The 13,643-nt window shown below is 40.8% G+C and overlaps 1 protein-coding gene across 2 annotated transcripts in view; it reads left to right on the top strand.

Annotated features, from left to right (window-relative positions):
• The window catches only part of KIRREL3 (kirre like nephrin family adhesion molecule 3), a 779,983-nt gene that overhangs the window by 628,842 nt on the left and 137,498 nt on the right, over positions 1-13,643 (top strand). For both annotated transcript variants that reach the window (XM_007495106.3, XM_007495108.3), the window contains exons 4-5: positions 2,041-2,190; positions 13,292-13,441. In XM_007495106.3, the coding sequence (XP_007495168.1) occupies positions 2,041-2,190; positions 13,292-13,441 (300 nt within the window). The remainder of the gene's footprint in view (positions 1-2,040; positions 2,191-13,291; positions 13,442-13,643) is intronic.

Below are 13,643 nucleotides of genomic sequence, written 5' to 3'. Positions count from 1 at the left end.
TTGAAGCCAGGAGAGTGATTGGGGTTGGCAATTAAAGAGGAAGGGCTCACCCAAGGAGAGACCCTTGTCAGGACAGCCACATTAAGGTATGAGAAAGAGAATGAAGAAATGCAAAGGAGGCATATAAGAAGAGAAGAAAACCTGCATATGATTTATAGATGGAGAGAGAAAATTAAAGTCTAAAAGTGAACTGTGTCAAGATTCAGACTTATCAGTTTCTAGTACCCCCTCCTTAAAAAAAACTTGTATTTATTTTGCATATATCCATGTTTACACATAAAATCCTATATAAAGAGCATGAAGGTATTTCATAGCCATCTGATGCAACCTTCTCATTTTACATATTAAAAAAAAAAAACCTTAAGATCTAGAAAGGCTAAATGACTTGCCCAAAGTCACACAGGTAGTAGGTATCAATGGTGGAATTCAAACCCAGATCCTCTGATTCAAAATACAGAGCTGTTTCTGCCATATTGAATCCTCCAATAGACCATAGGCCCTTTGAACTTAAGGATAACTTTATTTTTGTCTTCCAGTGCCTAGTATAGTGCCTAGCTAGAATATACACTTAATTAATACTTACCAATTTATTCATGATAGTTTCATAAGTTAACACTAGAGATAATTTTGGGAGTCATGTGCCCAGATGTGATAGTCAAAGCCATGAGAATTAGTAAGATTTCAGAGTGAGAGGCAGAGATAGGAATGGGGAGGAGAGACAGAGACAGAGAGAGACAGAGACTGGACAGAAGAGAGCAGAGAGGACTTTGAGCAAGATTCAACTAATGGGGCTGAAAAGAGGATCAGATGCCAGTGAAGGAGACAAGAAAGGGAATAGCTGGAGATGTACAAGAACCCAGCATGCTCACATCTGTGAAACAAGCTTACAAGGGGATGATATGGAAGAGTGAATGATGAGAAAGAGAGGGACATTAAATATAACTAACTTTTTCAAGAGAAAGATAGAATGATAGTTGGATAGAATAGGAGAGTAGAGGGAAAATGTTTTTCAGTATTGGAAAAATCTACGAATGTTTGTAAGCAGATGAGAAGCCTTTGGGGAGCAATTAAAGATGTATGTGGAGGGAGGGCTGCTAGAGGAAAAGGAACGGATGAGATCAAGGGCACAGGCAGAAGGACTAGATTGAATAAGAATAAGGATACGCCTCCTGACAGAGAGGTGATGGACTAATATGCAGAATGAAGCACGTATTTTTTTGGACATGAGCAGTGTGAGAACTTGCTTTGCTTTACTTTGCACACTTGTTATAAGGATTTAGGGTTTTATTGTTGTTATTTTCAGTGGCAGAGTGGGAGGTGGGAGAGAGAGAAAAGAAATGCTTGTTAATGGGAAAAAAACAAATTTTCATTTAAAAAAATAAAGCAAGATTAAGGATACCTCTCCCTGAAGAAAAGAGAGAAATAATAAAAGATACGTTTATTGGAACTGAATTGTTTTTTGAAGAATAGAGGAGAGGAGTTGAGGGGTGCTCCCACTGGATGGTCTCCAACTTCCCAATGAGGAAGCTAAATCCTATGCTCTCAGTGTGGAAGGTGGTATATAGTTGAACACTTGAGAAAGAAGAAAAGGTATGGAACAATTGTTAAATGAGATAGAGTCAATAAAATCAGAGTATGATTTCCAAACTACATTGAGAGCCCAGGTGAAGTTATACACAATAAATTTATAATGTGTGAAATCAACCCTATTCATGACTTCTGGTGTTGACACTCAGCTGCCCATGAAAAGCAGAAAATAAGCCTAATCTCTCTTTCACATAATAAATCTTCCAATATTTTGAAAACAAGAGTCTTGTCCTTCTCCACCCCATCCCAACCCTCAATCCCTGGACTGGCTTTTTTTTTCCTTTTCAGGCTAAACATCTACAATTTCTTCAACTGTTCCTCCTATAACATGGGTTCCAATCCTCTCAGCATCTTGTTCCTCCTCCTCAGAGCACCTTTCAATGACCCTCCTAAATCCTAGCCTAGGACTTGACACAAGGACTTACCCACCCTTTCTGTTCCTTTTTTCCTCAGGTCAAGTGTACTCCTTCAGCCAGCAACCCCAGGACCAAGTGGTGGTGTCGGGACAGCCAGTGACGCTACTCTGTGCCATCCCAGAGTATGATGGCTTTGTTCTCTGGATCAAAGACGGCCTGGCCCTGGGTGTAGGCCGGGATCTCTCACGTAAGTGTGCCTGGGTCTTCTGTGGGCCCCAGCTCAGCAGAAGTCCTCTCTACCTATCCGCCATGCCATAGAATGAATATCTGTTATTCTCTGTGGAGCTCACTAATGCTTAGGTCAGCTTTGAGTGGGGTACATCAATTCAGAATCAAGTTAAGTAATCCTAAGGTCCAGGACAGTTGAGAATTTGAATCTCTCTCATGCGTGCTCTCTCTCTCTCTCTCTCTCTCTCTCTCTCTCTCTCTCTCTCTCTCTCTCTCTCTCTCTCTCTCTCTGTTAAAAGGAAGAAAGAGAGGGGGGAGAGAAAGAGAGAGAGAAAGAGAAGGAAGAAAGAGATAAGAAGGAGAAGGAGGAGGAGGAGGAGGAGGAGGAGGAGAAGGAGAAGGAGAAGGAGAAGGAGAAGGAGAAGGAGAAGGAGAAGGAGAAGGAGAAGGAGAAGGAGAAGGAGAAGGAGAAGGAGAAGGAGAAGGAGAAGGAGAAGGAGAAGGAGAAGGAGAAGGAGAAGGAGAAGAAGAAGAAGAAGAAGAAGAAGAAGAAGAAGAAGAAGAAGAAGAAGAAGAAGAAGAAGAAGAAGAAGAAGAAGAAGAAGAAGAAGAAGAAGGAAGAGGAGGAGGAGGGAGGAAGAGAGAGAGAGAGAGAGAGAGAGAGAGAGAGAGAGAGAGAGAGAGAGAGAGAGAGAGAGAGAGAGAGAGAGAGACTGGAGGAAAGGAGGGAGGGAAGAAGAGGGGAAAAGAAATAGGGAGAGAAAGGAGGGAGGAAGGAAGGAATGCTTTAAGTGATCAATTATGAAATAAATATAATGTTTTATAGAATCTAATTTCAGTTTTAATGTAATGGATCTATAAATGCTAGTTATATTTTAGGATTCAGGGGCATCAATTATTCTTTGTAACCAGGGTCAAAGACTCCAGGCTATTCCCCCCTCCTCTAAATGCATTCCCAATCTTTAGGAAGGAAACATGACAGTAGAAAGATTACTGGCCTGGCAAATAGAAAATTTTGATCCAAGTCACATCTGTGTCACTAACTCTGGTTACAGCATTTTACATATACATTCATATTTCAAGAGGAAACATGTTTTTTGTTGGTAAAGAGAGAATTGGACTTGGGTTCAGGAAGGACTGGATTAAAATCCTGCCTTAGATACTTACTGGTTGTGTGTCCCTGGTCAAGTCCCTTAACTTCCCTAGGTTTCATGTTCCCATTCTATAAAATGATATAGTGTTCAACTTGATGACCTCTGAAGTCTCTTCCAACTATAAATCTATGATCTTCTGATCCTATTACTTCACTTGGTCTCAATTTTTTCATATAAATGAATAAAGTGAGGAAACTGAACTAAATTATCTCCAAGATTCCTTTCAGCTCTGAAAGTACAAATTGATGATGTCATGATTAAAAAAAAAAAAAAGATTAGGAGACATCATAAGAAGCCATGGAGTCTAAATGAAATAACATTGAATTTGAGTGTTGAAAAACCTGAGTTTTCCTTCTGAGATTCCTTCTGAGATTATCTCCAGTTTATCATAATTGCACACACACACACACACACACATATATATATATATATATATGTGTGTGTGTGTATCTTATTTATACCCAGTTATTTTCATATTGTCTTCTGCATTCTCATTGGGAAAAGAGAGTATTTCTTTTTGCATCCCCAGGTGCCTAGCATAGTGCCTGGATCATTTTGTTGTTGTTTGGTCATTTTCAGTCATGCCTGATTCTTTATGACCCCATTTTGGATTTTCTTTACTACTAGAGTAGTTTGCTATTTTCTTCTCCAGATTATTTGACAGATGAGAGAACTGAGGCAAATCGATTGAGTGACTTGCCCAGGGTCACACAGCTAGTAAGTATCTGAAGCCAAATTTAAACTCATAAAGACAAGGCTTCTTGACTCTGAATCTAGCACCCTCTCCACTAAGCTACTTACCTGCCAACCTGATTCATAATAAGCACCTAATAAGTGTTTGTTGACTGAGTGATAACTATGAAACCATTTAATTCCTTTGTAAATAGGGAGAAGATCACTTGCTCTCCTTATTTCACAGAGTTCTTATAAGGAAAATATTTTGTAAATCTTAAAGTGTTATATAATTTCAAGTTATGATTGTCATAAATCATGTGACCCTAGACCATTCATTTAATTTCTCTGGAATGACTACATGATCTTTAAGATTCCCTTCTATCTTTGAAATGCTATAAATGTAATGGTGTACCAACATCAGTTCTAACAGATTGGATTGATGTTTTACTAACTGGTATGTCAGACTCCTCAAATTTGTTCTTCCTTCTCCATAGTTACCCTTAGTCTTATCTTCTCCAAACTAAAAATTCCCATTTCCTAGAATTAGAGTAGCAAGGGCACTGGATTTGGAGTTAGAGAGCAAGTCATTCATGGCAAGCCTTAGTTTCTTCATCTACAAAATGAGGAAAATTACAAAATAATCTCTGAGGAATCGTCTAGCCCCAACTCTCTGCCATGGTTCTCAAACATTTTGGTTTCAAGACTCCTTTATATTCTGAAAAATTATTGAAGTATCTCCAAAGAGATTTTTTGCATAGGTTACATCTATTGATATTTGTGGTGTTAGAAATTAAAATTTACTAGTAACTATATTATATATAGTTTTGACTTTGTATTATGGACCCCCCCAAAAAAAAGCATGTTGGGATTCCCAAATGTGCTCAGACCACATTTCAAGAACCATCATTCTATGTATTCCATCCAAGGATGTGTCCTACTCGTTATGCTCACTGGCAATTTTAACAGCATGTACACACATGAGAAAGACACATAAAACACATTGGCAATGTAAGAATTTATTTTTCATAATCTGTATTCATGCCTATGAACTTCCACCTCTTGGTGTGGGTAGGGTTGAAGGTTTGATGGACAACCTCCTAACGATCTATTTACCAATTAGAGATGTCTTGGGATGTTCATGGAAGGAGTTGAACAATGAGCTTCCTAAAGTGTATCTAGGCACCTGGGCTAGAAGAGTGATGGGTCTTTTGATTATTGCGAGAATCACTGGACCAGATTAGGCTATCTTGATTGGTCAATTAATAAACCATTTTATTAAGTAATAATTATTTTAAATTTAAGAAATTCTGACTCTCTAGAATTTCACGTATTACAGCAAGTAAATGTCCAACCCTGAGCTGCCCACCCAAACATCATACCAATCCTCCCCACTCAGAGTAAAAGAAATGAAAACAATCTCTTAGCCATTTACTCAGGGAAAATGGTGCCTGCCCCTTGGGATAAGTAGATGAGTGACCCTTTTCGAGCTGCTGGCTTGGTGTGCACCCACCTGATTCAGTGGAGCAGAGAAAAAGGTATCTCTAGCTAGGAAGTAATTCTGCCTCCCCCAGGGAGTGCCACTACAGAAAAAATAAAAAGGGAAGTGCCTTCAAGAACACGATGGCCAAAAAATTAATATTTTTTAATGTGAGTTATGTTTTGCCAGAGATATATGTTGAAAGATTAGAGCAATGGTCAATATATTCACAGGATTTGAATGTTATAGCCCAGCTGAGCATGGATAAAATACACAATAATCTCTCCAAAATATACTGTCTGTTGCCATAAAGTTTAAGTAGTATGGAAACCAGCCAGTCTCAAAGATCTGAACTCCCTCCACCACTCATAACCAGGGAAAGAGACATCACAGCCCAAATAGCTGCCGTGGGCTTGGCCTGGCATCATTTACTAATTAAGGAATTTGTATTCCCTGCCAGATGTTTTCAGCCAGATGGGGGATGACCTAGGGTTCAAAATGGGTAGACTCAAGGAGGCTATCTGGAGGTCACGAAGGACAATTCACCTAATAAATAACTTACTAATGACATTTAAATTTATATAGTACCTTATGTACATCATCTCTTTAGAATCACAGAACATTAGTGCTGGCAGGACTTTGCCTGGGCCAAACCTTTTATATAGGAAAACCGAGAACCAGAATCACTAATATGGAATAAAGTTAGAATTCAACTACATGTCCTCTGGCCTCAACTCCAATGTTCATTACAACTTAATGCTCACAATGACTTTGTCAGTCAATTAGTCCACAAACATTTATTACGAGTCTCCTGTGAGCCAGACACTGTGCTAAGCACTGGGGTCCAAAGAAAGGTTTTCAAAAAGTTCCTCCCGTCAAGGAGCTCACAATTTAGTGGTGCAGATAACATGCAAACAAGTACAAATAAGATATATACAGGATAAATTGGGAACTGCCTGAGAGGGAAGGCCCTGATTAAGGAGGATTGGAAAAGGCTTCTTGGCAAAAGTAAGAAATAAATGGTTGAAAATTTATTTAGCTGACACCTGAAGAAAGCCAGGGAAGCCAGATGAGGAAGAATAGAATTCCAATCATGGAAGATATCCATAGAAATGTTCAGATTCAGGAGATAGATGTCCCTAATCGCAGTGAAATACATAGTATAAGAATTAGTCTCATTACTGATGAAGAAGGGGATGATGTTAAGTGGCACAATGGATAGAGCTCTGGGCTTGGGATCAGGAAGATTCACTTACAAGAGTTCAAAACAAGTCTCAGATACTTACTAGCTACAGGACCCTAGGTGAGTCACTTAACCATGTTTGCCTCAGTTTCCTTATCTGTAAAATTAGCTGGAAAAGGAAATGGGAAACCACTCCAGTATGTTTGGGAAAGAAAAAAAAATACCCAAAAAGAGATCACAAAGAATTGGACACAACTGAAACAATTCAACAACAGATAAAGAAACTAAGATTCAGAGAAGTAAACTGAGACTCAATTAAGTTCATTAATTAACTCAATTAAGCTAATATCAAGAAGAAAGTCTGGGAACTTCCCAAAAGGAGACAATGATTTGGTGAGTCTGCACTTGCACCATTTTGGTTCTCCTGAACAAAACAAGATTGGACTTCCCTTTCAGAACCAAGCAACTAAAGCATCTGCCGTGTACTAAAGGAACACTTTCCCTGCCATGTATGCAAATATATATATATATATATAAATATATATATATAAATATATATATATATATATAAGGACAAATATTGAAGTGTTTATTAGTGAAAATGAAACAGATCACTCACCTCCTGATGGAGATATAATAAATTTAAAATGCAGAAAAATATACATTTTTGGACATGGCTAACATTGCAAATTTTTTGCTAGACTATGTAGATAATTGGGGGGGCATTCCAAGGTTTTTCTTGGTTTTCCTTTTTTGTGGGGTGAGATGGGGACATACCTATCCAGTGCAGGCAAGGATACATAAAAAAATAAGGTTATGGGCAGGAAGAGTCATTCACAGAGTCCAGGACCCTTGGACCTAGCTCTGAATCTGTGGGGAGAAGAAGCAACAAAGTCTCGGGAAGCCTGTGAGGAGGTTTTAAGGCGGGCTGAGGTTAACCTGGAACTAAGAAATTGGTCCACATGGGACGTGCTTAGCTTAGGTGGCTAGCCAGCTCCTTATTGCAGCCATGCTCTTCCAGAAGGCGGAGCTTGTATGCTTCTCATCCATGTAAGTCACAGCAGCCATTGATGGACAGAATACCAGCTTCAGATGGTCCTGGAATAAGTTGATTTGTATAGCACCATTATTGAGGTTTAAAATAATGGTGCTGCATGTGTGGAGCCAGGTTCACAGGTAGGGAAGGCAAACCTGCTCATCACCTTCTCTTGGAATAATGTTAGCACCAGCCATCAGCAAGTGCTCACTCGTGTCATTGCAGAAATTCTTGAGGAGAGTAGTCATTTGGTCAGTGGTGATGGGTAGGAGGGCACCATGTGGGAGGATTCTGAGCCACCTTGCTCCATGTGCTGCAGACTCTCCCCATCATCATACAGAAAGAACTGAGTGGAGTCATTGAACAATTCACCTACGCTGGTATCCCAGAGCTGGTATCCAAAGACATGCTTGTCTGAAGAGTCCATCCATTTACTGACCCCAAAATGGGAATGCAGGCAGTGTCCTCTGTGTCCTCTGCCTCCTCTAGTCCCACCAGTCCTCACTCAGAAGGCTTTGCTGCATTGAAGCAGAGCAATTGCTGAAGCATGTCAGAGAGGTAGCAGTCAGCAGGTCCATTTGGTTCCTGAACTATCACTTCTTCTTTTTCAGGGGCCATTCAGGGGCAGGGCTATCTGTTCCTTTTCTGAGAACAGTGAGAGGTTCCAGCCAACTGTAGATAAACATTGAAGGACTTTAGTTTTGTTTTCACTTAATTTGTTTAATTAGGAGGGAGCCTATAGACGGAACATATTAATTTTTTTAAGAATTGTCCTTTACAAAACTTAAAAATAAACTTGAAATATATGAGTATATAAGTATGCATACTTGTAAGTATATTAAGTATGTACGTATATGTGAAATCCCATTGAATTCAATTCAGTAAGGCTGCTATGTGCCAGGAATAGTGAATGGGTGAAGGAACCAGAATTCAATTCGACAAATATTTATTAGACACTTAATTTCTGGAAAGTATTTTATAGCTGAAGAAACTGAGACCCAAAGTAATTAAGTAATGTGCCTAGTACATAGTAAACGCTTGTAGATTGATCAATGTCCCAGAGATGGGACGAGGAACCTTCTCTTATACTCATTTTATCCCATTCGACTGTGCAGTCCCATTTAGGTCATGAAAAATAATGAATGGGCATACCCTAAATACATTAAACACAAGTTACATAAATGGAAAAGCCAGTGAAGGAAATGATTTATAAAGAATAGTTTCTTATTTTGATAGAGCATCTTTCTTCTAAGGAGTTCAAGCCCTTTTCAAATATCATCTCATAAATCCCCACTGATACAGGGAAGGAAAGAAAGAATAATTTTGTTCTCTCCATTTGACAGATAGGCAAACAGAGTCACAGATGGCAAGACAGTTGGTAAACATAGAACACAACCCAAATTCAGGTGTCCTGATTCCCAGTCCAGCACTCTTATCTGTGAAACAACAAATCTTTTCCATTCCCCCACGGTTCCCCTGTCTGTGCACCCCAAATCAGAATTCATGCAGCGAGACTTTCGGCTGGTTCCTTCAAAGTTCATAACCTCACCGATCTTCCACTGGGATTTCAAGAGAGAAAAATTTCTGAGGAAGCATTTAGGGGCGGGAAACAGTCATGGCAATTAATGCTTCTGGGTGTGCATTTTCCAGAAAGGCTGCCAATTCTTAGGATAGCATCTCAGCTAGTCTTCTAATTAGCCAAATACAAACAAACCCATCATTTGCGTTTTCTGCAGCTCATGAGAGCAAAGTCCTGCTGCTCATAGCTTGCAAAACAACCAGATGCAAGAATGAGCCAAGATACCTGCAGGAGGCCCAAGACTAATAGCAGGGCAGAGGGATCCAAGGGAGAGGGCAAAATATGGGGGGGGGGGGGTGGCTGGGAGCCTGCTGCAAGGAGAGTAGAAGCAGGGAGAAGATTAGAATTATGCAGGAAGTCACACACACCATGAACCCCTCTCCCCACCTCTCTCTCCCCAGCTCTGATGGAGAGAAATTGACTCACCTGGACTCCCATCCCAAAGCACCATGGAGGGAAATAAGGGAGGCAGGGGGCAGGAGGCAGTGACTTTAGGAAGAGGAGCTTGCTGGCTTTGTAAGCACCCTCAGGCCACACATCAAGATAGCTAGTTTGTCCAAGTTTGTATTTATGTTATCAGAGTAATTGCAGACACCAGATTGTGAAGCACTTGATAGAATGTCGCTGCTCCTTCAAACGTTAAAGGAAGATACTCTGGTTATGACCAGCAAAGTCCCTCCCAGAGGTGACCCTGGTCATATCCCTAGAAGGCCACTTGGGATTTAGGATTAGGAGGTAACTTAGAATTCATCTAGTCCAACCTCTCACCAGCTGAAGAAGAAAAAGAAAAAGAAAATAAAAGGAAGCTATAATCAGTAATAATCGGGGCTCTCCCTGAACATCTCTAATTTTGGGAAGTTCACTACCAAGCAAGGCAACTTGTCCTCTTACTGAATTTGATTGTTTCTTTAAACCCTTACCTTCTGCCTTAGAAACAATACTATGTTCTGGTTACAAGACAGAAGAATGTTAAGAGCTAGGCAATGGGGGTTAAGTGACTTGCTCAGGGTCACACAACTAGAAAGTGCCTGAGGTCACATTTGAACTCAAGACTTTCCATCTCCAGGCTTGGCTCTCTAGCCACTGAGCCACCTAGCTATTCCTTATTAATGCATTTTTTAAAATACTTATGTCTAGACAAATACAATCTCTCTATTACTTCCTTTTATTGATTCTAGTTCTGCCTTTTCGAGTAATAGAGTCCATCTGCTCTTTCCAAATGGTCAGCCTTGAAGATATTTAAAGAGAGTTATCAGGCTCCCCTAAGTCTACTCTTCTAAATACCCCCTGATTCCTCCAACCATTCCTCATATAACAATTTAGTCATCTCACTATATTGGCTGCCATTCTCTGGATATTCCCCAGCATGAAGCAAGAGCTGGAGGTCTAGAGGACTTGTCTGTGATATTGGGGCATCTATATATGGCCTGGGCAAATTATTTCATCTCTCTGACCCTCAATTTACTCACCTGTCAAATGAGAATAATGCTAATTACATGACTTATAACACAAGATTATGGTGAACAAAGCAATCTGAAACCTTGCAGTGTTATATGAACACTACTGGACCCTGACATGATTTTATTCATATAGAGGGATTCCCAGGGTACAAACTCCCTTTACTGAAGCAGATTGGCAACTCCTATACAAATAGCACCTTAAGAAGCTGATGGGGGCCCTTGGAGGTTTGCCCACCATGAGTATGTGTCAGAAGCAGGGCTTCCTAAGTCCAAGGTTGACCTCCTACCCACGTGGTTCAGTCTTTGAGACCCCACTGAGATTTTCTTGGCAGAGTGGTTTTGTCATTCCTTCTCCAACTCATTCATGGATGAGGAAACTGAGGAAAATGGGGTTTAGTGTCTTTCCCAAGGTCACACAGCTAGTAAGTGTAGGAACCCAGGAAGTTGAGTCTTCTTGATACCAGACTTGTACTCTATCTGCTGCATTGCCTAGCTGCCCATCCGTGATGTCTCTTAAAATGTAGTATCTAGACCTGGTCCAAATACAGAATACATGATCTAAAAAAGTCACCATTGAAGAGTGGGGAGCCCATTTCTCAGATTTCAGATGGACTTTCCAGCATCATGGTTGTTCACTGTCCTTTCTACTCTAAGAGAACCAAAATGGCATCCTTGTGTTGAGGTCTATGTACAGTGTGTCCCACTGTGGCTGATCGGACCAATATGAGCTCAGAAAGCTCAACCACAAGTCAGGCACAACTAATCCACATGAACATCTGAGATGGAGATGTCTCTAAATTTGTGCATCTCACATTTCATTCCAACATCATGAAATTTAGCCCAAGTCAAAAAAAGTGGCTAGAAGGGAGTGACATCTCCAGATCTCTCCATCACTTCCCCAAGCAAGGTAAAGATGGCCCTTGGAAAAGGGAGCGTCACTTTGGAAACTGATCTGCTTGGTATGGCAGTGAGTGAATGATCCCTACCTGCCCTGGTTAAGACAAAGGTCAAGAGTAGTCAACAGATCCTCTCCTGCATAGGCCTTTTGGATGCTTCTGCCAAGAATAAAGACTTAAAAGGCTATACTGTAGTTTAAGAACTTAACTCATTAGAATTTAAATTAGAGCCTACATTGTGAGATCGGATTAATGATTTATCATTTTCATTGAGTATTTATCTATTATTCATTGCAAAAAGCAGATGGTGGGGTGGGGGGCATTCCTAAGTGCTTTGGGTCCCCTAAAGGCTTAATTGGTGGAGGGAAAAGAAACTGAAAAAAGCTTCAAGTCTCTTCCAGGAGGCCACACCCCCATAAGTACTAGGCACTGGGTTTTGCTGTTGTTATTCAATTTTGTTGTTCATTATTTTTAGGGCCTGTACTACTCTTTTTGACACCATTTGGGATTTTCTTGGCAAAGATATTGGAGTGGTTTGCCATTTCCTTTTCTGGCTCATTTTACAGATGAGGAAACTGAGGCAAACAGGTGAAGTGACTTGCTCAGGCGGGGTCGCCCAGCTGGTACATATCTTGGGCCAGATTTGAACTCTTCCTGACTCCAGACCCAATACTCTATCCACTATGCCACAATCCAGGATTTCTGCATCCTATCCCTCTTAACAAAAATCCTTCATTGGCACGTTTTATCCCAGCTTTACCCCAACCCTGCCCTCTTTGTTTCCCTCCCCCTTTTCCTCCTTCTGCATAGGTAAACAAAGTTATAACCAGCAGTGTTGGTAGTCAAGCTCAGAACAGAGTAGATGGGCAGAGAGTTCTGACCCTAGGGCACACGACCCCGGGGAGAGAAACCATTCTACCAGTTCACCCATAGAATGATAAGAAGATAGATTTTGAGCTAGAAGATATCTTAGAAGTCATCTAGTCCTACTTCTTCACCTTACAGATGAGGAAACTGAAGTCTTGCCCAAGGTCCCATAGCTAATAAAAGGCAGAGCCAGGATTTAAGTCTAGGGCCTGTAGCTTCAAAACTGGAGCTCTTTGGGTTGAAGATAGAGACTATAAAACACTAGCTCCCACCAGAATGATAGCATGAAGCTCCCAGTTAGGGAAGGGAACAAGACAGATGCAGGCCAAGGCTTATCTGGGAAATGGAAGGAAAAGTGGTCAACTGGCTATTTCCAATATCAGCAAATTTTCTCTTGCTGACTAGGTGATAAGCTTAGTTGCTTCTTCCTCCTGAAGGAATTTAAGTTCTATCGACACCCTGATACAAAATGCCCACCCACGATACAGCTCTACATATTACCCAAATTTTGTTTCTCCTACCTTTCCATTCTCCAGGGTAGCTAAGATAATTCCATGCGCAGATCCCAATTGGTTCTCTGCTCTGTCCATGCCCTGGCTTCTCTGGCTCCATCTACCTTTCCTAGGCTGAGGCAAAGACAGCCCCTTAATTCCTACACGGACATTCTGAAATCCAGTCATTGTTGGATACTGACCCTATTGCTCCTTTGTTAACTTCTTTCCCAACTTCCTTCTCTTTATCGTCTAGTTCCACTCTCATGTATTCTTTTTTGACTTGCCTGTTGTCCCTGCAGGTTACCCACAGTACCTAGTGGTAGGAAACCACTTGTCTGGGGAGCATCACCTGAAAATTCTTCGGGCAGAGCTGCAAGATGATGCTGTGTATGAATGCCAGGCCATCCAAGCGGCCATCCGGTCACGCCCAGCCCGCATCACTGTTCTTGGTAAGGTACTTTGGCCTTGAAAAGTGGCAAGGATGTGGATTGACTTATAGGGAAAGCCAGTGAGTGGGTCAATAGAGAAAGAGCATTTGTTGAGATAGAGGTCTCCCATCACATTGAGAAGGTGGGCTAATTAGCTGGGCAGACAATGTTCATAAAACTTCAGGGGTTCTTGGTTGTGTCTAGTATTTAAAAAAGAAAAAAA

Source organism: Monodelphis domestica, chromosome 4 (assembly GCF_027887165.1).
Source record: "Monodelphis domestica isolate mMonDom1 chromosome 4, mMonDom1.pri, whole genome shotgun sequence".
Lineage (NCBI taxonomy): Eukaryota > Metazoa > Chordata > Mammalia > Didelphimorphia > Didelphidae > Monodelphis > Monodelphis domestica.
The sequence above is the reverse complement of the archived record's forward strand: the minus strand, read 5'-3'. Positions and strand labels throughout refer to the sequence as shown.